General features: G+C 43.1%; 1 protein-coding gene across 4 annotated transcripts in view; it reads right to left on the bottom strand.

The window, feature by feature from the left end:
- Positions 1 to 825: 825 nt before the first annotated feature.
- MEIS1 (Meis homeobox 1) overlaps positions 826 to 23,835 on the bottom strand; it is a 108,014-nt gene continuing 85,004 nt past the window's right edge. For 3 of the 4 annotated variants that reach the window (XM_053938448.1, XM_053938449.1, XM_053938451.1), the window contains 3 exons: positions 6,530 to 6,592; positions 5,227 to 5,312; positions 826 to 2,383 (listed from right to left, as the gene is read on the bottom strand). In XM_053938448.1, coding sequence (XP_053794423.1) covers positions 2,100 to 2,383; positions 5,227 to 5,312; positions 6,530 to 6,592 — 433 coding nt within the window. In that variant the 3' untranslated portion in view covers positions 826 to 2,099. Of the gene's footprint in view, positions 2,384 to 4,860; positions 4,957 to 5,226; positions 5,313 to 6,529; positions 6,593 to 23,835 lie in introns of all 4 variants that reach the window. The other variant, XM_053938450.1, reaches the window with a different exon arrangement.

Here is a 23,835-nt window from a genome sequence, read left to right as displayed (position 1 = left end):
CTGCCTGCCCCTGCCCCTGCCCCGGCCCCGGCCCCGGCCCAGCCCGGGGTACCCCGGGGGACACGCAGAGCAGGGGCCCCCCGAGAGTCTGCCCTGCAACACGCCCGGGACACCTCCCGCGGGGGGTGCCGGCTGGCTTGGGAGAAGCTGGAGGGGGGGGGGGGCTTGCATTATTTCGCCTTAATTAAGATATTTGTGTCATTTTCCTAGCCCCGGGAATCTCTGTTTTTTCTTCTATAGCTGCGACTCGACTTAAAGCAAACGAGGTCTCGCAGGCAGCACAGGCTGGCTGGGGCTCTCCACTCGCCGGCTGTGGTGCAGAAAGCACAAACGTGAGAGGAAATTGGTTAATGAGGGTCTGCACTGGCCTTGCTCGCTGAGGTCCAGCAGCACCTCATCCCCTTTACAGATCTGCATTGCCCAGGCAATGTTTGCCAAGTTTTATTTTCCTCCTTCCTCAGTATGCTCAATTCCAGTAAGAAACTCAGTAATTTGAACTGTGTGTTAGACTATAATTTGGGAGGGAGAGGGGGTAACACTATTTACAAATTTCTGTCCAATAATGCCCTACGATATTACATTTATTAAAAGGTAACACTTCCCATCCTGACAATTTACAGTGCAAGTTCCAAGAAAGTTTCTTTATGCAGCGTAGCATTACTTTTACATTCTTTAAATATGAAGCTGATGTTTAAATAGCAAATGATAGGTAACATCTCCAGAGCCAGCTGAATTTTGTAGCTGCTTGGCTCTCAGTCTGGGATAGAATGGCTACAAATACTGCATGGGGACAGGAAACAAATTTTGCAAGCAGTGGAGTCACCATGACAAAAAATAATTTGTTTTTATTTTAGATTCAGATTTCATTACTGCACTCAAACTACTACAACTGGGCTTTGAGTTATTATACAATCCAAACTGTTTCAATCAGAAACTCTAAGACTCAGTGTGCAATGATTATTATTAATAATAATTAGCTCCTTGGTTTCTTGATAGAAAAAGGCTATCAACAAGCATTTGTTTAACCACAACAAAAGTATAATTAGCTTATCCCACTTAGTAAATCTGTATGCATGCCAACTCATACCAAACTGCTACTTTTACAAAAAATTGCAATAATACAGATCATTTTTCCAGTCCTTTTTGCACAAAATTTATTTACAATGTATACATAAATGCTCCATGATGGGACTATGGAAAAAAAAAATGCACACATGACCGATGTCTTGCCCAGAAAGAAAGTCAACATATTAAAAATAAATCTTCAGTCCATGTTTTGAGCTGCATAAAACAGGAAGTGATGTACAAGGTGGTGGTTGCTGCATGGGGACAAGGATGCTCTGATGTGACAATTAGGCTTCAAATACACTGCCTTTCCGTTTCCATGCTTCCTCCTACCAGTCTCCTTAAGACACTGCCTGCAACAGCTGATTAATCATTGTTGATGACTTCAGTTTTTCCCATCCTTCCCGATTTACATCTGTTCAGGCCAATTCAAATATGGTGAGTAAATGAATTAGACATGCAAATTCACGCCCCAGGCTAGAAAGAGAGAGAGGGAGAGAGATGGGGAGAAAAGGAGAGAAAGGGAAGAAAGACGGACAGAGGAGGAGGGGGGGGAGAGAGAGTGCGCATGGCTGAAATCCTAGGATAGAAGAAAGATTCTTCTGCCTGACATAGTTATTTTAATGCTCTAAAAATCCTGCAAATAAGCCCTTTCTGTCATTTGCAGGATAAGTGTAAGGCTTCTTTTTTAATGTAAGGAGGCTTCTGGAGGAAGTGAAGAGCTATGGAAACAACACACATAGTGTGGAAAAATTTCACATTTTTTTTAAAAAATCTATAAGAAACAACGTAATATGGATAACAGTATAATAGCATTTTACAATATTTCACTCTTTGTTTTCTTAATGTCTTATATAGGTATTTAGCATGTCCCCAGAAGCTGACTTCAGTTGGTGTTTTCCTGCTTTTCAGGGTCCCTGTGAAGAACTGGAACGTCCCTTGGTCCAAAGTTGACGCCAAGAACTCCATAGTCATTGCAGAAAGACAATGTTTGAAATCTACCATCGCTGCAGACAACGTGTATTTCCCTTAAGCTACTGAGCATGAATGTCCATCACTTGTCCGCTCACTGCTGGCTCGCCGGTATGAAGCATTGTGGGGCTTGATGCTGACATGGGCATTCCAGGGTGGGGTGGTCCTCCATGCATCATCATCGCTGGGTGGTGAGGGTGTCCAGGAATGTAGGTATGCATGGGGGGGCCATGACGCAGCTGAGCAGGATGGGGGGGCATCTGGGGCGGCGTATAGCTTGGCTGTCCCATGTTCATACCCATTGGACTACCCCGAGACACATAATCCCCTGGCATACTTTGCAGCCCTGCAGAGGGAGAGAAAGAGGTGGCGGTGAGTGCTGGGGACCGGCTGTGGCATCGGAAGCTGCTCCGCTCGGGCACGGGGAGGCCGGGCTCCAGCCCGAGGCGGGACGCGGAGTCGTGGGCGCGCTGTCGCCTCTGTGGAGCTGGGAGTCTGCGTATGGACCCGCAGTGATGGCAACAGGAGTGGCCCCCAGGTCAGAAAGAACCCCCAAGAACGTCCCCCCGCCCCCGCCCCAGCTTCCAAACACAGAGTTTTTGGAGATAAAACAGCTTTCTGCTTTTATGGTTAGGAATGTGTGGAGATGTTCCTGATCTGGAAGCGTGCCAGAGGCGGCGCCAGCCTGAAGACGGCTAACGGCACACGGAGGGCTCTCAGGTGGGCTCCATTCCCCATGGCCTTGTTCCAGCCACCTGCCTTCGCCTCCCCACTTGTAAAAGCACGCTGGGAATACAAGGCGGAGAATCTGCAGCAGCTAACGAGGGACTTGGGAGGAGCGATGGGTTAAATAGGTGTCAAGGTTTATCAACAGCTATTTATTTAGCTCTTGAGCCTGATCTCTTGGAATCTGTCCCAAATATTTGTGCCATTCAAAGAGATGCAATCCAGCAAGGACATACATCACTGAACAAAGGCCTCATATGAAGCCGAAATTGATAGGATTACTAAGTATTATTGCTAAATCAAACTCGTATTTTTAGACACATTAAAAATATATACATAATCAATAACAGTTATCAATTATTTCTTTACCCCCTGATCACCTCTGGCTGCAAAAAAATCAGACGCCCCAACTCAGCCAAACCTTTCAGTGGGTTTGGGAGAACAATAAGAAAAAAATTGGACCTAAAACAATAAACCCTCCTGCTTTCTGTGGGCCTCTGCCTTCTGCTTGGATTGCTGTAGCTGATGGGAACTGACAGGTGTATTGTTTCGGAGAGCTATAAGCTCCATAATCATCAAGGGTGAAAGGCATACGCTATTGCTAAGTAGGTTCAATTGGCTTTGGTTCTAAGTAAGAGCGCGCTGTGAATGCGCCGAACACCTTGGAATCAGGTCTCAAGGCTCTAGCAATGAATAGCTGCTTAATCTAGCCTAAAGGAACAGTTTTGAACTAATGAAAATTGCTTATAAAATATACTGTACTCACAGCTCTTTAATCAAAAAAGATGATAATATTTTTTGTAATAACCTATTAATTTAATTGGTCACGAAGCATAAAATACATCATTTAAATTTAATTGACCCAGAAACTAAGAAACAATATTTAAATTAACTAAGCTAGAAATTTTCATGATGAGGTAATAAGGCTATTGCATTCCCAAGCTCAGAGGAATGTTTTCACAGCTAATTGTTAAAACTTAGTTTTGACTTGGGTTCAGAGAAGACTACTACGAAATACACTCGCCCTGGGTAACTTCAAACCCTATGTTAATATAGGCTGGGGGCAGAACAAAGATGCTGAAATAACTCTTTTAACTCCAGAAAGAGAGTAAGAGAAACAGAATCAGGCACCATTTAAACATGGTACCAAGTGTCTTGGTGTTTCAAACCACTTCACTGTTAAAAAAAAATGAAACAAAACCCAAAAATTTGTATAATGTATTTTTCCCTAGAAAAAGACAAGAGGGGAAAAGAAAAAAACTGGGACAGTTTTTCTAGGCTTCCTTTGCGAGGTCTGCCACTGAAGATTGCATTAATGATCTCTATTTTTGTATACTGAATAAGTCAAATCCATTTGTCACACTGCAAGTGATGGCATACTTAATTTGGATATAGTCAATTAGCCTGGGCTAAGCTCCATAGCCTGCTGCGCACACCTCTATTTTGTATTCTCTCTTTTTCCTTTGCCACACGTAATCCCATTATGACGGACAGACAAAGAGAAATAAACTTGAAAAAAAAAAAAGAAAAAAATCAAAGTTTCATCCATTGCTTTCCAAAATGCAACTAAGTGAAGCTGCTGGGTTTTGCTTGGCTTTTTTTTTTTTTTTTTCCTACCCCATGAGAAGTCTCTGTTTGGTTTTTTTGGTGTCTTGCAGGTTAGCGGGAGAAATGTAACTCATGCATCAACTGCGGTTAGACAGATTTATGACACTTTGGGGACATGCTCTTTCCTCTCCCTGTGCTGCTGCAGACCGCTTACATTTTGCAAATCAGTCTGTTGCCAAGACGACGGGCTCCCCCACCTCCCTGGCTGCTCCTTGTTTTGTCATGTGCTCGGGGATGGATAATAGCATCAATGTATGGCGGCGTCGATGTACGGCAGCGTCAATGTACGGCGCGCGCGCGGGGGGTTTGGGAGCTTGGAAAGCTTGAGCTGAACCAGAGGGAGAGAAAACCCAAAGGAGCCCAGGCGTAGGATGGATGGATGGAAAGGAAGGAACAAGCATGAGGCTATGGGCAGGGAGAACATGGGGAAATGCAAGAAGACAAATATCCCTCGGACAAAGTGAGAACAAAGACCTCGTTTGTACTTACTTCCCCCTGGCTTTGCCATTGGTTACCTAGGTGAAGGTTACATGTAGTGCCACTGCCCCTCCATGCCCATATTCATGCCCATTCCACTCATAGGTCCTAGAGGGAGATAAAAATCCAAGAAGATGCCAGAAAATGAGCAAAGTCAACAGATAGTGCCAAAAGCCCCTTTCCAAATCACAGCACGGCAGAGGGTCCAGGGCCGCTCGAGCAAGGAGACGCCCGGTTTCCCTCGGTGGTGTGGAAGGCAGGCAGAAGACAGGTGAGGCAAGCAGGCAGCGGGGACGGCGGCAGAGGGCAGAGGTGTGTTTACCTGTGGTGGCGTGACCGAGGCCACCCCTGAGTGGGCGACGCTGCCTGGGGGCTTACCTGGCGCTCGGATGCCCATGTGCTGCTGGCCGTCCATCACGAAACCTCCCATCGGCTGCCCATCGGGGTTGTAGGGTGTTCCTTGACTTACTGGAAAGGTGCAGAACATTTCTTTTTAGCAACAGCCAATACGGTCATCTCTTCTCATGGCATCAGGACACAATCCCCCCACCCACGGGCTATCGATGCCAGCTCTAAAAAGAGGGGAAAACATCTACTGTGCGAATTTAGCTGTTGGACTGACAGGCGTACTTGGTTTTAGCCTAATTTTCTTCTGCAAGTTTGGAAATGAATTTAGCAAACTGAAATCTTGAGACATGAGGAGCCCCGGCTCCAGCTGCTGCCGCTGCTGACGTCAATGCAAAAACCTGTATAGGAGCCGGATTTTATGGCTGGAATAGTCACACTGAAATCTCAGTGTGTTAAATTACACCCTTGTGCCTTCAAAGGGCAGGACCTGAAGACATCCATGCCAGATATTTACGTCTAATGACAACTAATCAAATGTACTTGAAGAGGAAGTGTGGCCCAAAGGCATCTTGGACAACGACGGATTTGGGGAGTTTGGCAGGGAGACTCAGAAAAAAAACCCAACTGGGAGTAATGGGCTACGATAATCCTTGATGGTAAATACCCGCAGAGAGCTGCGAGCCAAGACCCCAGAGAGAACCAGAGTGTGGAAACTTAGGGTCTTTTAAAAAGCATAGGAATAAATACCCCCAAAGTAAGCAGCAAATGCTCAGCAATCCCAAAAGAAGAGCCAAGGGACAAAAGGACCCTATACAAGTACCACTACCTGAACTGGAGGTTTTCACTGTACGTTAAAAGCCGGCTTCAGAAGTAAGCTGGCTTGGGTTATTAAAGCACATAAAGCTCTACCTCATTGAATGTCTTTGAACTTTACTGAGTCCCACAAGTGATTCTGACCCCTTTGCCCTTTTGACAGGTAATAAAGTTTACAGCAATTCCACACCAAGCCGTGCACCAGGGAGTGGTCACAGGAGCAGAAAGAGCTGGGAAGGAAAACTCCAAACAATGACTAAAAAAAATACAAGAATAATTTGGATCGTGTACAGAAAGTCTGGTCACGGAACGGGACATTTTAGTTTCCTTTTTTGAATTTTCAATGTCTTTTTTTTCCCCAAAATTATTAGAGTCATAATGAAAGAAAGCTGGTTGTATTTTAATTGTCAGTCACTCCCAGCATTCATTTCTCATTTATTTACCAGGTATTGGACCTCCTGGTGAATGGCTAGAGGATGGTTTTTGCCTGTGTGGCTCAAATACAGTTACTACTGGGGACTTGCCTGCTCGATTGGACTGGTCTATCATGGGCTGAACTATTCTTCTTCTAGCATTAATAAACCTGCAAGAAAAAAGACGAAAGCAAATGGTTAGGGAAGGGATGCCTTCCACCCATCCCCAAGCCCTCTCGCCCTACTGTGGTGCTCTCCATCAGGCTGCATGGGGATGCAAATACTGCTAAACCTCTAACCCTGATGACCTTTGGGAGCACAACCTTGGGGTTTCCAAGCTGATTTATGTTTGCCTGCTTTTTACCACAGTCGGACACTTCCATTTCATCTTTTCATGGGGGAATTAGCCGAGTTTTCAGGAAACAATGCCAGCAACACTCTTCTCAATACAGAATGGGGCACCAAAAAAACAAAAACGTGTGAAGCCGGCGAGATGCTCGTGAGGGCATCTGCTACCTCCCCCCTCATTAGTGTCATTTCTGCCTTATGTCCTTTGACTTCTTTTTCCATTTTTTTCTTTATCAAAATCTGTCCCTACCTCTTGCAAACCTAATTCCCTTTTAATGCCCACCATTAAGATAATGAACTGTGATGGCAAAACCCCTTCAAATGAGGGAACGTCTGGACTTTTATCACCACTAAGTCACACTGCTGGGGACTTCAGAGCCATGCATTCCTCCTAGCCATTTCTTGGTGGGCTTTTTCCCCCCCTCCCTCTCTTTATGCAAAGTCTGAGGGGGTCAAGGCAAGGTCATAGCTTTACAGTAATTGAATTTATAATCCTGTTTTCTCCAGCTAGGCCTGACCATTTACAGCAAACATCTTGTTAAACTGTAATTACTGGACTACTGAAAATTCCCCCCCGAACAATGAAAAGAAGGTCTTTGGAAATAACAAAAAAAAGGAGGTGCAGTCATTTTTAAAAATAGCTATCTGCAGCCCACTCTTTGTGGTTTTGTAGCTCTTCGCCTTAGTCCTGCAGTACTTATTTGGAAATATTCAAAATAATTTGGAGCAAAACAGAAGAAGGAGATAGATCACAAGTACCCTGGTCTCCTCATGGTGCTGAAATCAGGAGGCTGGGAACCATGGCTGGGAACCTGTCTGAATGAAGAGCGTTTGAAGAATCTCTCTTGAGGTTTCACTCAGCAGAAAGCTTACTTAAAATCCATTTGGAAAAAATCTACATTGAGACTTAGTCACAGCAAAGCTGCATAACCAGACTTTGAGCTCTTTGTGAGAGAGAAAAAGAATAACAAAAATATGTATGCCACAATATTTACTGGTAAAGGAAGAAGTGTGAGTGTGGGTTAAATCACAGCACACTTGTAAAATGGGATAGAAAAGTCCACAAAGGAATACTTGATGCTTGTTTTCATTGCCTTTGCTTGGGGTGATTCAGCAGGAGCTCTCCTGCCACAGAGATAAAGCCACCAGGATCTTTCCAGGGGAATCAGCACTGCCCACCCATTCGCCTTCACCAGAGGAGAGAAGAATAGCAAACCACTGCCCCATGCTGTTTCTTTTGGCCTTATCAAAGACCAGCACAGTGACTTTAGACTCCTCCTATCTCCCATTCCCCACTGACACCCATTACCCAAACTCCTGCAAAAATTAATCAAGATGTTGAGTCTTTATCAAACCTGCCTTGAGGAAACGGGCTCAAAGGCACCGAACTCGGGTGCCAGTCTGGAAACCTTACACCTGAACTAGGTCATGTTTTGTCAGCAGCAGTATTGGATCAATTTTTTCTACACATTTCCAATAAACACCCCCTCTCGACTCCAGCAAACAGTGTTGCAAATCAGTTTATCATTATCTTGTACAAACCATGAAAATTAGAATCATGTGAGCAGAAGGTTAGACTAATTCTCCTTTCTCATTATAAGCACAGGTGTAGCACAAACACCATGTGAAATAAGCAATTAAAAAAAACCTGCTTTTTTTCCCCCATTAGCTGCCTTAGCTCCATGACCAATTAGAAAATTGTTTAATATTTATAATCTGCATTTGCAGAAAGCAATTTTCACAGTAACTCTTCGAAGTAAAACAACACCACAAAACCCTAGTGCCTCAGCCATTTCTTTTTGTGAGTCTGGCAAGGCTCTTGCTGTGTTTACTCCATCCTTCTCCTGCCCCACTGCTAGGACCTGGCAGTGTAGCAGGAGGAGAGAGGTAGCTGTGAGAGTGACTGGCCACCAAAATAACTTTTATCCCAAATAAATGCTGAGCAACATTAGGCATGTACAACCTCAACTTCATGACTTTTTCTTCCTTCTCCAAACTACAAGCACTTTTAAGATGAAGGAGGGGTGCCTCAAAATAATAAACTGTCCTATAAATAGTATTGTTCATATACTAATATTCTAGAATAAACTATATATCTAGAGCTTACCAGTAATTACCCACAAGATGTGCCTATGGTAAAACATAATCTCACCTGTTTGCCCCACGCTATGGTTTGGGATATCTGCTTTAAGAACATTTTACACACAGGTACTTAACAGTTATCTTCTTCCTACGCATTTGTGGAAGTATTTTCTATAAGTAGCAATTCTGCCAAACAGCTCAGTGTTTGGATGTCTTTGGGGGGAATTCAGACACAAGAACATTTTCCTTCTGGGCAAAGTAATAAAATGACATTCTTGCTCCTCCCACTAGAAGTCAAACGGAGGTCAGCTCCCCATCCTTGTATCTGTTTAAATAAACTGGTCCAGCTGTTTGTTTCCAGGATGCCCTTTAACCTTCTGTCCCATCCTCCCTGCCTTTGTAACACAACGCTTTACTTTGCATTATAGTAGACTCCAAACCACTGAGCATTTAAAAAAAAAAAGAAAAGAAAAAAAAAAAAAAAAAAAGGAAGAAAGTATTCACTTTCAAGTTTCTTCCTGCATCCCAAACCTAGAATTTGTAAGAACCTATCAGATTAAAACAATTAACGTAGCTTGCCTTGAGAGAGCACAATACAGGCTGTGATGTTTATAAATCACATTTGAGAACTTCTTGCAAGCAAAACTGCGAATTAGCTGTTGCTGCAGAAATATACGGGCATGTGGTTAATTTCTTTATACTCTCAAGTTTTTTTTTTTCTTTGAGAGAAGGGCCAGGATCTTTTGATCACTCTTTGAAATTTCCGAAGTGCCAGGCTGATTTGAACATCAGCAAAAATGATGGAACAGAAAAGCTAACAGGAATAACCTCCCCGTTTCCCAAATGTTCATATTCACCTATCTTAAGAGAAAGAAACTCTAAATCACTCTAATCTTTAAAACTTCAGAGAAATCAGGACCTAAAAAACATGCTTGCAAACTAACTACTACTGAAATGGAGTATTATCAAAATACAATTTAGCATAAAACTTAAGACAGATGTATAGCCTTACTCATGTGAGTAAAGAGCTAATCAAGCTCAAAGGCTTGCATAAAGTATTTTTCCCCACACCAGTGCTCAGTGTTGTGGTATCTTTGCTCTGATGAGGAAGGGGTTTTTTTTGGTTTGAGTTTTTTGCCTCAAAGGAGTCGGATCAATAGTGGCACAACAACATGATATCCCTCAGTGTACAAGTTGCACTCAGCAAAGTGATGCCTTGGGCTACCTTTTTTTTTTTTTCATTCCTCCTTTTTCTTTTTTTTGAGTTTTTTCTTTTGTTGTTTTGTTTTGTTTTGTTTTGTTTTGTTTTGTTTTGTAAGGGGAAGGCTCTGTCATGGAGAAAAAATTTGAACAGTTGGGCAAACACAGAAGTTTGAAATATTTCCTAATTTTTTCAAGTTAGCTTTTCCTTGTTCTTTTCAGACACGTGGGATTGCACTTTCTGCCATGTCCCAAAAGAGCAAGAAAACCCCAGCAATTCCACCTGCATAACCCTGAAGGGGAGGAGAAAACCCTCTTTTCTCCCATTTGCATTTTACTAGGATGTTTTCTCTTAGGCTTCTGGCCTGGGGTCTGTCTGCAGAGGTCACGGGCAGACTCCCTGGTTGGTGCATCGCTGGTCCCACGGGTGAGCTCCAGCCCCAGCCCCGGGGATGCAGCAATCTGCCTCTGCACTCTGACCTTCAGCTTGGCCGCCCTCGCTGCCACGCACAAGTTTTGTTTCTTCTCAGCAAGAGGCTGCATGGCTGGTGATGACAAAAGACTTATTTTAGTTGGAAATTGGCTACAATAATAGCAGCCAGAGAGCAAGGATTTTCAGAGGGTCACCAAACCTCCGAAAGGCACAGCTCGCCACGGCTCAGGTTACAGCCCAAGTGGCATTTTCCGCACAGATCTGTTCTTTCTCCCTTCCCCTTGTATTTCACTTCTGTTGAGTGAATAAAACAAGACCTTCCTCTGCTGTCACGAATTTCCAAAGTCACCTTTGCTCAAGAATCGACAGAGCGATTGTGAGGACTTCCAATTTGCAGTCTTTGAATGAAATTTTCCAGGACCAGCTGTCTGAAAGGAGATGCTGAGACTTCGCGGTCTATTGAATTTTTCTCTGCCCCCAGCCCTCCGAAATGAGGAGAGTTTCACACCATTACTGACTTCTGCTACTTGGAGTCACAGGCTGCTCCCTCTCAATATTGTCCCAAAGTGCTGCATGCCAGAAGTCTGTGTTTCACTAGCAGAGCCAAGAAATTCCCGAAAATATCTCTGCCTCATTTTCTCCTTGAGCTCCTTGTAGCAAACCAGGCGTAAGAAGAAAGAGAAAGCCCACACTACCTACAAACCCCAGTGCTAAAATCTCTCATGCCCCTCTGAAGAAAAACAGTATCCCTCTTGACAACAAACAAATCATCATTTTTATAACAGATGCCAAAGTAAACGAAGCACTTCAAACTGGCAAATAATTCACTTGTAAAACCAGTTGCATTCTTTTCTGCATAGTGAGATCCTTCATTTATACAGCAGCAAAACAACATTCTCTATTCAGCACTTAATTCCTCAACGCTTAACAGGTTTATCTCTAATAAAACCAATTTAAATGGAAAGTGTGCTATAAACCAAGATTATTACACTTCAGTAACTGCTTTATTCCTTACTTTAACATATTTTCATTTTTTTTCTCTGTGTTTGTTTTCCAGAGATTTTTAAAAGAGTCAGTTACAGAAAAGAAAAAAAACCCATACCAACACAGAAATTATTTCACCGAATACTTTCAAATGTTTTAAAAACAGCCTTCAAAAGAGCAAGCTGCCTCTGTAATTATGAACAGAAAAAATAACGGCAGACTTTCGAATGGTAATCACATCTCCCCATCCCTAAAATGAGAAATAAATGTTAAAAGAGTGCTTACTGCTGTTATTAGAAAGTTCTGATCCTGAAGTCAGTTAGTGAGCTTAATGACCCGTAACTACCAGTCATTAGCAATCCATGCTTTCTGTACTCCCTTTATTTGTAAAGAAAAAAAAAAATCCAAGACACTCAAGAAACTTTGTTCAATTTAAAGGCAAACCTTATGAAATCATGTTTGGCAACTTTTTTGGTTTCTCCTCCTCCTCCTCACCAAAGACAGTTCAGGACTGCAATACATAATTTACAACACTAAATGGAGGTAGGGAGGGAAGAGAGTACAAGGGCTGCTCACCGCCCACTCCAGACACGTAATATTGGAATACACTCCAAAGGCAGAGAGCCCATCCATCAGGAGCATCAGAAAGGTCTCCTGCAAGCTCTCCTCTTCCTCCCTCCTCTGCTGGCACAGCTCCAGTGCCAGGGACTGTATATAGGGCTGAGGGGTGTCACAAGACAATATCGGAGAGTGAATTAAATAAAATACTATGGAAAAACTAGTGATGAAAAACCACTAATTAGCTGACAAATTTGATGTAAAGCACTAATGAAAGCCATGTGTGGTTCTGCAATTTAGTTTTAAAAATAGCTTCTGACTTCAAGCATTACTATGTGACCCCACCAATGGATTCATGTTGTGCATTCAGAAAAGTTGCTCTCAAACAGGAGAGTGCTATCGAATCTCTCTCCAAGCCAAGTCTGCTAACGCAAGGAGCATATCGAGGGCAAAAATAGAAAGCAGAGAGATGAGATCAGGTATGTGCTCCTTGTAAGAGAGCTGGCTATGCCCCACATTTTGGCTGGCCCAGCACGCACCAGCTCTACCTTTGGCCACCTCCCCTTCTCCCCAGCCCTTAAGCTTGGGAGCTTGGCAACTGTTCCAGTGGCTCATCACCCTCACAGGGACAAATTTATCCCTAATGTCTAAAGTAACCCCATCCTCTTTTGATCTAAAGCCACCCCTCTTGTCCTACCAGTACCAGCCCCATAGGACAAAATGCTGACATGGTGATTGCCTTGGGGTAGCAGTGAGCCTGGTGGTGGCCTGTCCTCTGGACACAGAAGGGATGCTTGGTGGCTTTCTATTGAGCTGGGACTCTCAAGCTCCTGGCCCTGCTTCTCCCTTGGCCCAAAAGCTCCCTTAGCTCCATCTCTCTGCAAGACTCCTTGAGGAGTCTTTCTAGAAGAGAGCTGGGCAGCAAACAATTCTGGTTTGCAAAACTTTGCCTACTCTCCAGCAGGATGGAGCTAAGGCCTATTTCTATTTATTTGGCTAGTTCTGAGTCAAAATTATGGAAGGGACTTGCTGGGGAGGAGTGAAGAGCCATTGTGCCTGGGGAAGGGCTCCCTGGAGATAAGCTTTCCTGCTCTGCCCATCTCCTGTGCTCTTCTACATCACAGGTGAGCTGCTGTTGGCCTTTCTGGTATGCTCTCCTTCTCCCCCTCCTCCTCCCCTCCCATTCATATATTCCCCTCAAAAAAGCTTAGCCAACATGGAACATTTGCAGTGAAAATCCAGATCCAGCATCCAGGCGTCTCCCCAACAATGCCAGGGAGTCAGAGCAGCGTTGCACGTCTTGGCTGCACTGGGGAGAACTCTCAGCAACCTCATTCCCTGACACCACAATTCCCTCGGGGTGCAAAGCAGATGTAAACTCGCCCTCAGCAGCCAGATGATGTAAGGGGAAATCTTTACATGGCAAAGCGCCAGCGGAGCTGACCTCCCGTCTCTTCCCTGCTCCTAAATCCCAGTGCAGCTGTACTTTGCTGATCTCCATGTGCCACAATTAGCCTTTAAGGAATATGGCAAGGATTCATGTAGTAGAGCAGCACTAAGGCTGCTCCAACTCCTGCCTGGGACAGCACTGGCCCCCACAAAGCACAGTGGTTAGGTAGACGACATGCTGGCAGACAAAATCTTGCTTCCCACAAAAACACTTGTAACAGAGGGTGTGCAGGCTCTCTGAGAGCTTTGAGAGCAGCCCAGGCTGACTTGCACATCTCCCAGCTCAGTGTTTTTGTACAGCTCCAAGAAGGGACTGAACATCAACTTCCCATCTAATCTGTCAGGAGAGCTTTTCTGGACTCTGTAACTTGGGTCCAGCAGCACAACCCAGCAGCTTTTCTTCAGCAGACCACATCAAACCAGCAAACCGAGCCCCATTTGGTGGCAGGGATGGGTGAGAGCTGATAGTAAAATACTGGCTATTTCTTTGAAAACATTCCTCCCTATTCTAGCAGTTTAATGTCCTCTATCTACTCAGCATAACCTCTGTTTTAGTGGAATGTAGAGCTTGTGAGAAGTTCCTGCATGATCTCTGAGCTTTCTCATGCCATACAAGTGTTCCAAACACAGGGGGTCCTCCTTGAGGTCCAAGGTTTTTCCATACATCAGATTGTGAGCCTTGTCCAAAGAGCTTTTCCCTGTGCCCTCCCTCCCCACCCCACATACAGCATGGGAGTTGGAAGCTGTGCCTTGTCCTTCAGCCTAAGCAAAAGAAGAAAGGCTGCTCCCACATCTGGCTGCTGGTTTAAGCATGGTCCCACTCACTGAAGGGTGTGAGAAAGGACCTGGTTTATGCTCCTGGATGAATCCCTTCACCCTCCTCATCCCCAAAAGGCAATGAAGGAGTATGGAGCAACTCTACACCCAGTCACCCCACACCAGCCCCTGCAGCCTGCAGGAAAAGGAGAAGCAAAGCCCAGGGTGGCCAAACCCAAACTCTTGACAAGTGTCTTTGGGAGAAAACACTCTCAGGGCCCCCAAAGAGAAAATATATGGACCTGTGTTTTGCACATGAAATAGGCTTTGACATCATTCTGGTCTATACCCCAAGATACTGGTTTGGGGTGTTGAGGGAAGCTTTGTTCTTGTGGTTGTGTCTTCCCCACCACAATCAAGACAACAAATACAGGCACACTGATGTATTTTGTGTGATGTGGGCACCTGAAAAACTGGTTTGAATTCTTTTTTCCTTTTCTTCTCTCCCCAGAAACCACAAAAGATACTGCTCTGAGTCACAGCCAACCTGAAAAACAACCCCACACTTCTGAACAAACTCTCTGTGCCCCAAGACATCCCACTTCAAAACATTGTTTTCTAACCACTACTAATAACCTACTTTGTAATCTACTTTATCTAAACATAATTTCCCATTAAGTGAAGTGATTCATTTTGCTTCTAATCCTACTACTGACAGCATTATATTCAGGGCAGAAGAAAAGACACCCTCGGAAAACAACACCAACAAAACACACACAGGGAAGTCAGAGGAATGTCGAAGATTAAAAGAATTTGTGAGACCAGGGGACAGACAAAGCTTAGGGATCAGCCCCCAGATGGTACAAACCACTTTTATGACCCAGGTGGGAAGTCAGACATCTCTGGAATAAATCTGAATTCAAAAGCAGCAAGCTTTATCCCTAGCCAAAAAAGACACAAGGACTACAGTGACTGGGCAAGGGAAAAAAAAAATAACCCATGAAACTGTTACATGACCTAGATTTCACTGAACAACTGTGGAAACAATATTTTTTCAGCATCTGCTGCCATTTCATTGATTTTTGAAAAGTCAAAGAAGAGGCAGAATCCTGGTTGGTACTAAGGCTGTTGTGGCCAGCCATGCATCACTTACACCAAAATCCTTCCAGGGTAGGCAGGGCAAAACACATGCCCTCAAAAGCACATCCTCACCCTGCCCCTCTGGCTGTGTCTCATTTTTGAGAAGAGAAAATTGATTTAACCAAGAAAAAGGCAACATTTGCCCCATTTTTACTATTTCAGGCTGAGCTTTCAACCAGGCAGTTTGTTTCATGCAGGTGCAGCCTGGAGCAAGCTCTGATTTAAGTGTGAGAGGGTCTCTGAGGGCACCTCTCTCCACGTGCTGGTGTTTCAGTTCGTGATGGTTAATCACTCTACACCAATCTCAGCAACTGTTGACACAAAATAGGTGGAGATCAGGTCTGTGCAAGCACAGAATACCAGAAAGGCAAACTATATGTAAACACTCTTCAGATAGCTATGACAAAAATAGACCAAAGCCTGACTTGCAAAGCAATGACAAGCCATTACTCTCCCCTTCTGTCTTTCTATTTTTTTCTTTTTTTCATATATTGAGGGCATGTAATTTTTTTAGTACATATCAGGATATCCCTTGCACTAAAAAGAAACCAAGACCTGAGAACTGTATTTACAAAGACATTGCAAAGCACTCCCCTTGCTTCCAATGCAGCATTTCCACAACACAATACTGTCCTGAATGGGTATTTTTTTTAAAGCCAAACTCTTGTTTTGAGATGGTGCACACCTGAATCTCAGTATGTTTTAAATAAGAAGAAGCAAGCAAAGCATTCTGACCCCTACCCTGATCCTGCAGAGCAAAGCTAGTGCAGGAGAGGAGAAAAGAGCAAGTGGAAAATGTTTGCACAGTGCTATTTCATCTTATTTCCCTGGCACCTGACATCACATTTGTTACAGAACATTAATGCACCAACTAAAAAAACGTTTGTTGAGTACAAGACCACCCCAGAAGAGGGAAAAGTTTTTATCTTGACTGCATATTAACCTTTTGCTGGTCAGGACTATTGGCAGGTAAACTCTGCACTGTCTGATGCTCTGCAGTGGCAATCAATGTTACTTCCTCTCAAAAAAGCATCTATGTGACTAAAATAATACCAGGTTTTGAGGTTTATTTTGCTCAGTGCCCAGGGTGTCACTAATTAGTTTGTTAGCTTGGGCCAAATGATTTCACGTTTGCTTTTGAGATAAATGGTGTTTCCTTTGCTTGTTTTTCCCAGTCTGAACCCAGGGGCTGTCAGAGCAATGGTTAGAAACATGTTTCCTTGGTGCTCCTGAAAGGGATGACCCTTGTTTTGGGGCAGTTTGGGGGGTGTGGAGACTGACAAGTCTGGACTGAACAAGAAACCCAGGGTCTGTTAAAGTCTCCATCTTCTCCTCCACCTGAAGTCCTGGAAACCAAGGGGAGCATTTCCACAAGAAAAGTCTTTACTCACCTCCTCTGAGCACCTGACCCCTTTGGAAAACACCCATGGCAAAACTGTACCACTACTACTTAAATCAACTCACCAAACCCAAACCCCACATGTCTGAACCACTGTGCTGTACTTTAAAATGGCTTTACTGAACTAAAAAAGGAAATTCCAGCCTAAAATCTGGTGATCTGACAGTACCTGATGGCTTTACATTCACAGCTCTTCCCCCTGTAAGCTATTTGCTCAGCTTTTCTAATAATACCTTGACTGCCTGGCAGCTCTCCAGGGCTGTCTAAGGCAATATGCAAGCTAAACATTATTTTTTCATCTGATTTCAATATTTTCTTATGAGTAACTATACAGGATTTTACCTAGTGAGTATTCCTGATTGCTGTAATTTAAGAACAGAGAAATAGACTACAGATGTAATAGTATTATTACAATTGGCATTCAAGGTGAAAGGCATAACAATTAGCTAAGACTTAGTGAAAACATAAATGCAAAAATCTGCTTGAAAAATCCGGCACATGGTACGTTTAGAGCAGCTAATTTACCTCACACATTCTGAACATTCGAATGATGTAACAATTCACCCAGCAAGATACTTTTTAAAATAATTTTCTTGGTGTTTTGAGGGGGTTTTCTTGGAGGGGGATGCTTTTCATACTGTAAACACTTATTCTCTTATTCTCTGGAATATAAAACAATATTTATTTGTCAAACCAAAACCATATATTCTTTCTTATTCCTATTTTTTCCTACTTTTGCACGCATTCCCATTAACAAAACAGTGTTTAAATAACAACTGTATACATATTCTAGAATAACATAGAGGAAAAAAGTAAATTTTCTCCAAAATCTGATGGTTAAGTTCGTGTTGCTGAAGTTGAGAGGATAATTTGTGAATGTTTTAACATTTACAAGTAAATAAGTACTTGTATTTACTATATCTGATTACTGAGAAAAGTATTTGTTATGTTCTTACACAGATTGAAATTGCATCTTGACCTTTTCTCATTTAATCTGTTTACTGCAACAAAAGCAGTAATAGATACATCTGAAAATAAGCAGATATTTTATTCTCCAAGGACTAAAAATCCCTTAGTGTGTTGTGCTCGGTGTGCTCGGCAAACCAAGTGTCTTCCCTGTTTATTGTAGTCTACAATTTGGTGGGCAACAGGGGTGAAAATCTAACCCTGCATATAGGACCAGCACCTGCTTTTGCTATGCTCCCTCCCTGCTGGCCTCCTCCCCCACTTACACCCTAAAAATAGTGCTTAAGTGGGACTAAAGTGGTGCACTGGTCATGTGCTGGCCTTTTGCTCAGGGTGAATATCACCCTCAGTGAAGGAATTGAGCAAAGATGATGTCTACACTAAATGCCCAGCCCCAGGAAGGAGCTGTTCTGTCCCCTCCAGGGATCTGGAATGGGGCTGAACACATGGGAAACACCAGACAACGGTATCAGTTGGATTTGGGGGTGTTTGGGTGTGCTACAGATGCACCAAACCAGTGGCATGCTATGATATAAAAACCACAGAGGGAAAAGAGGGGCCTGGGACTGTTTCCCAAAAGGTTGTGCAGCCATTCCTCTTTCCCCTGCCCCTTTGTGGAGGGGCAGGCAGGGGCTTTCTGCATCTGCCCCATCTGCATCTGGTCCCATCTGCACCTCTCCATCTGCATCTCTCAATCTGCATTCCCCCATCTGCTCCATCCTTAACCCCACCATCTGCAGGCCAGGACGAGCAGATGGAAAGGACACCCTTCCCAGAGGTGCTCCCCATTCATGGCTGGGTTCTGGGGAGCTCTCCCCCGTGAGAAGTGCAGAATCCTCCTGTCCCCACCACGCCACCCTGCCCGCCCATGCCATGGCAAAGCGCTTCCTCCCTGAAACTGCTGCAGCAAAGACTACCACTAGTCTTAGCCAGGAGCAAAGAAATGGAGGCAGAAGGAAATTTCCTGCTGGAGGAGAGTTGTGAGGGGACTAAAAGAGTAATAAATTATGTCTGTGTGTCTATGCTCTGAGCTGGCTGCGCTACATACAGCAAGGTGGTCAGCTCTTCCTATCCCAAGTCCACCTCTGATTTTCCACACTCATCTTTGGGCTGGTCTTGGAGCCTTTTTGAAATGTCTTTCTTACAAGGTTTCAGTAAAATCCACTTCATCTTACTCTGAGAATAAGATTAGGGAAAATTTTTGATCACATTATTTGACATTTTTTTCTGAAATGTTCGGTTGGGGTTTGTTCTGAGGTTTTTTGCAAGCCTAGGAAATTATATACAAAAATGACATTTAAAGAAGCCAAGAATACAAAATCAAGAACTCAAGAGTTAGGACACCACATTATTAGAGTTGCTTGCACCCTAGGCTTTAATGTACTTCATTACAGTTCAGTTACCAGCTCATGCTACCATTTTTGATAGGGCTCAATGCCTCAAGCATCCCAATGACAATTATGTCTGTTATTAGAACAGGCCAGGGCATTATAAAATTAAAAAATCTATCTCTACAGGTAATAAACTTTGACAAAGTTGAATGACTCAGGCAGGAAGAAAAGCAAGCCAGTCCTGGTTCATACAGCCAAATGCTGCACTGGAGAAGAGGGTTCAGCTCTGCTGCTTCCTTGGACTGATTGAGAGCTACTGAGTAAATCATTGAATACAGAACTTCCACCATAAGTTACTGATTTCTCACTTCTCCATACCTAACAGTGGACATTGGCAATGTAAGACACCAAAGCACTCAAAACTTGGAGTTTCCATGAAACATGAAGTTTCAATGATCGTTGGACCCTAAATGAGAACGAATTGCTGTAATTCTGAGTCACCTCACTGTCCCAGACCAACCCAAAACTTGTGACTGTGCTGGACCTGGACCTCTATGAGCCTCACTTCTTCCCCTGTGAGCCAGGACAACATTTTTCTTTCTCTTTGCAGGGTAACTGTAAAAATACCATGCAGACCCACAACCTTGTATGCATATATAGGCACGTGGAGGTCAGGGAAGGACTCAGGTATTACAGCAGTAAGTGAGTGCCACAGGAAAGCCCAGCAGTAATTATTAATTCCATCTTCAAGCACGGTTTGAATACAGCTCAACAAACGAAGCACAGAAGAATGAGGGCAAGATAAAATATTGACTAGCTGCTCCAGCATTGTCTGGGCTGTGCCCTAGATAGCACAAGGGTACTTGGAAAAAGCAGAATGGAAATACCTAATAAAGGCTGGAGCTTTAAGGATTTGAATTCTCTTTTTTTTTTTTGGATCATTTTAATGCAGTTGGATGCAATACTATTTAGAGAGACAATCACATAAAAACATGCACATATAGGGAGATTATATAGGCACATTATTCTACAAATATACAAACATCTTATCTGTGTGCACCAAGACTTTTCTAAAACATAAACAAGCATCTGACACCTAATGCAGCCCTTGATTAGAATTGCTCTCTCTTCTTCATAGACTATCACCAGTAATTATTTACCATTAGCTCTTAATGGGAAGGGATTCAGCTGGGATGTAGTAAACAAGAAAACTGTATAGATTGTTCAATATAGCCTGACTGGCTCTCAGCTGAGGTAAGAAGTGATTGGATCACACCTGGATATTTCAATTCATTGTTTTTATCACCTGGGAAAAGCACCTTATTAACCTGTACCTGTTCAGGTCTCCACCATGTCCATGTAGGCATCATACAAGTGCCCCTTCTTGCTCATATTACTGTGCTTGGAACCCTAAACTGCTGTGGGGTTAAACAACTGATATCACAGAGGCCTGAATGGTTCATTTAGACTAATGACATTTGAACTCTGCTATCTTCCTACCTTCCACAGATTTATTTTTATTTTGCAGCAGGGTAAGGGCTCCCTCTTCCCACAACAGAAACATCTGACTGAGGCAAAAATATGGTCCTAGAAGGCAACGCTGGTGATTGACAAGTGAAGTTGCCATGGATGGGGGGGAAGGGAAAAGTCCTCTGTGTGGATTATTTCATTACATTTAAAAAAAAAATTAAAACAACCCAATGAAAAGGGTCATGGTAAAAGGACTGTGGTATTTTTAAAGACATGTGCCCTTTCACAGATATATTTTCTGGCACATCTCACACCATCACCCCATTCCTGTGACTCCTCCATCATCAACAGGGGTTATGTGTATCAGCCTAGGGAGCCCCAGCACCAGGGCAGTCCATATGTGAAAATCAACATTTTTTTTCGTTACGGCAGAAAACTGAAGTATGCAACCAGCACATCCTGAAAAGGTATTCAAAATATGACAAAAAAAAAAAAGGTTTAAATGCTTTCAGTCTACAGAAAACAAACGCTTTCTTCACTGACTGGTCTGTGGCAAACTTCTAATTTCAGCCAGAAAATCCAGCTTTCCCAGTCTGGGCTAATGACCATGCTACCAGACACGAGTTTATGTTTTTCATGCACATTTCATGTATTCCCACATGCTGTGTTGCTGCCAATAATTTATGACTGATCTGCACCCAGCCTGCCCTTCAGCATTTTATTTAATCTCTGCAACAGTGATTTACAATGACTCATCATTAATACAAAAATGTACATGTGTGTTAACAAGTTTGGAAGAATCTAAGGAGGAAGGCAAATTTTTTTTGTGAGTTCTGGCTGAATGACTTATGAGCCTGCTGAAGAAAGGTAAAACTAACCAGAAATTATATGTTAGCTCTTCCCTGCAGCAAAACATTTAGGTAGGAAGAGTTTCTTGTGCACATTGCTTTAGAAGAAAAGGGATCCAGCAAAATGTTTGAGGAGGTTGCTCCATAGCCCCCAGGATTTGGGAGGGGATGAGTAGCTCACTGGTCACCTCATGGCTGGGTATTCCCTGTGCAACCTGCACACTCAGCAACAGCTTCACATTCTCCTTGTTCCTTAGCATCCATTACAAAAAGCAAGGGCTGCATTGCCATACGTTGGCATCTCTGCCCACCACTGTGATTTAAGAAAGCCCCACTGCCTCCATAGTGTTAAATTGTTGTGCCTCAGGGGAGAAAAGGGGAATTGTCTCAATAATTTATACAATTGTAACACCACAAATTATTTGTACAATAATTTATACTGGACTGGCTCACGTAGAGGAAGTCTGCCCTACATCCACAAGACTTCAGTTATAATGTATTTTGACCTCTTTATTATTTTTTTCTTTGCAGATAAGGAACTTATAAGAACACACCAGACACAAAGCCAAAGTAAAAACTCCTCCTATTCGAGGAGAGACGGGTACTGAAAAACACCCTGGAAAAAAAAACTGAAAGAAAACCTACTGAAGGTAACTCTGGAGAAATTCCACCACCTTTAGCTGAATCCATCCTATGTTCATCAGCTTGAAAAATTTCTTCTGAGGGACCATCCCAAAGTGACACATTTGTCCGTGTTGAATCCCCACTCCCAGACCCCGCAGAAGCAACACCCCATTGTTAAACAAAACCCTGATGAGTACCCACAGCTTCTCAGTGGGCAAAAGCACCCATTGCTAAACTGAAGGACAGCCATACAAATTAGGGTAACACCTGGATGAAGGCTGGAGAATGTAAAGTTGGAGTAATTTTTTTTCTTGCTGAGCCAAAATACTGTGGGTTACACTACCTTGTAACACGTAAATTTTATGGTTTATGCCTTTGATTCTTCCATTTTAAATTAAGTATGTTGGAAGCATACTTCACATACACTAAGTATTTGGTATTTTCCTTTATTCAGCATCTTAAAGGGCTTCAAAAAATTGATCTCCCAGGGCTGCTATGGGGTCACAGAAATTGATAACCCTTACAAGCTATGCTTATGTGAGCCCGCCTGCGTCTCCCAGATAGTGCACTTTGTAAATTAATCCTCCAAAGGCAAATATATTGTAAGTAGCTTGTTATCTCTAAAGTACTAAATTGAAGAATACATGGGATTATATTGACAGAAATTACATTTTCTGTAATGGGGTTTAATATATCTGAAATCTCTCCCATAGGCTCCTACGCTCTCTAAGAGAGGAGGGTTTGTTAATGTAGGTGCAATGGACATCAAGACCAAATTTATTCACTAAAATGGATTAGGCCATGTAATCAGAGCTCCAGTAATATTAATCTCTGACACTTATTGAACAGGAGAAAAAAAAAACAACCAACTTTTGTCTGCAAACTGGCATTCCTCCCTCCCTTTTCCCCAGCAGGCTTGCTGTTTGCCTTGACCATTTTCTGGGTATTACTTCAAAGAGGATAAGGTTTCCCATCATAAACACTAATCTAAAATTATTAGGACAATTAATTAGATACACTTAGTTTTACAAGGTATTAGATTGCAGTACACTTCAAGTATGACACTTGTTCTGGGATAGTGGGAGGAACCCACATTTTGATGCAGTATCAAAGGGTAATAAATCAAACTTTTTTTTAAAAGAGGTTTGCTGCTGTATGATACTTAAATAATGAGTAATTTTCACTGGTTGCCTTCACCATACCCTGAGCAGTCAGCAACCCAAAATCCACTGCAGAAACAGCACAGATCCTGACTTCCTTCAAATGAATCACTACTCTAACAGAGCAAGGGCTCCACCAACCCTTAGCTGGAGCAAATAAATAAAATTGTTCCAGCAATTCAGTACTTCAGCAGCAAAGAACCAGGTTGTCCTCAAAGTTTATTCATAAACTGGATTTTGAAAACAAACTGATAAAGAGATTCAAGGGTGTCAGTCAAAAAGCAGAACCTCTCTAACTGCACTATAAAAATCAGGAGAGCAGCCCCAAATAACAACATGCTCAGCAGAAATGGGACCAATTGTCCCTGTTTTGCCCCCAACATCAGAACCTCTTCCAAGACCAATGTCCTGCAAATGGATGTGCCTTCTTATTGAAGAACAGATATCCTCAGCCAGAAAGAGGACTGGTATCAGATGTGAATACACTGAGATCTGTCCAAATGATGGGAAAATAAAATACAGTAGCAAACCTCATACCTTCTACACCTAAAACCTGAAACTCATCTGATTATATCCCTTTTGCATCAATAAACTTTTGGGGAGGGGAACAACAAGGGCAAGGTGTGTGTCCAAAGGAATAGCCAGAGGGTGCCAGTGGCCAAATA

The sequence above is a fragment of the Vidua chalybeata genome, chromosome 3 (assembly GCF_026979565.1).
Source record: "Vidua chalybeata isolate OUT-0048 chromosome 3, bVidCha1 merged haplotype, whole genome shotgun sequence".
In the NCBI taxonomy this organism is placed as follows: Eukaryota; Metazoa; Chordata; class Aves; order Passeriformes; family Viduidae; genus Vidua; species Vidua chalybeata.
This window is presented reverse-complemented; position numbering and strand designations above follow the sequence as displayed.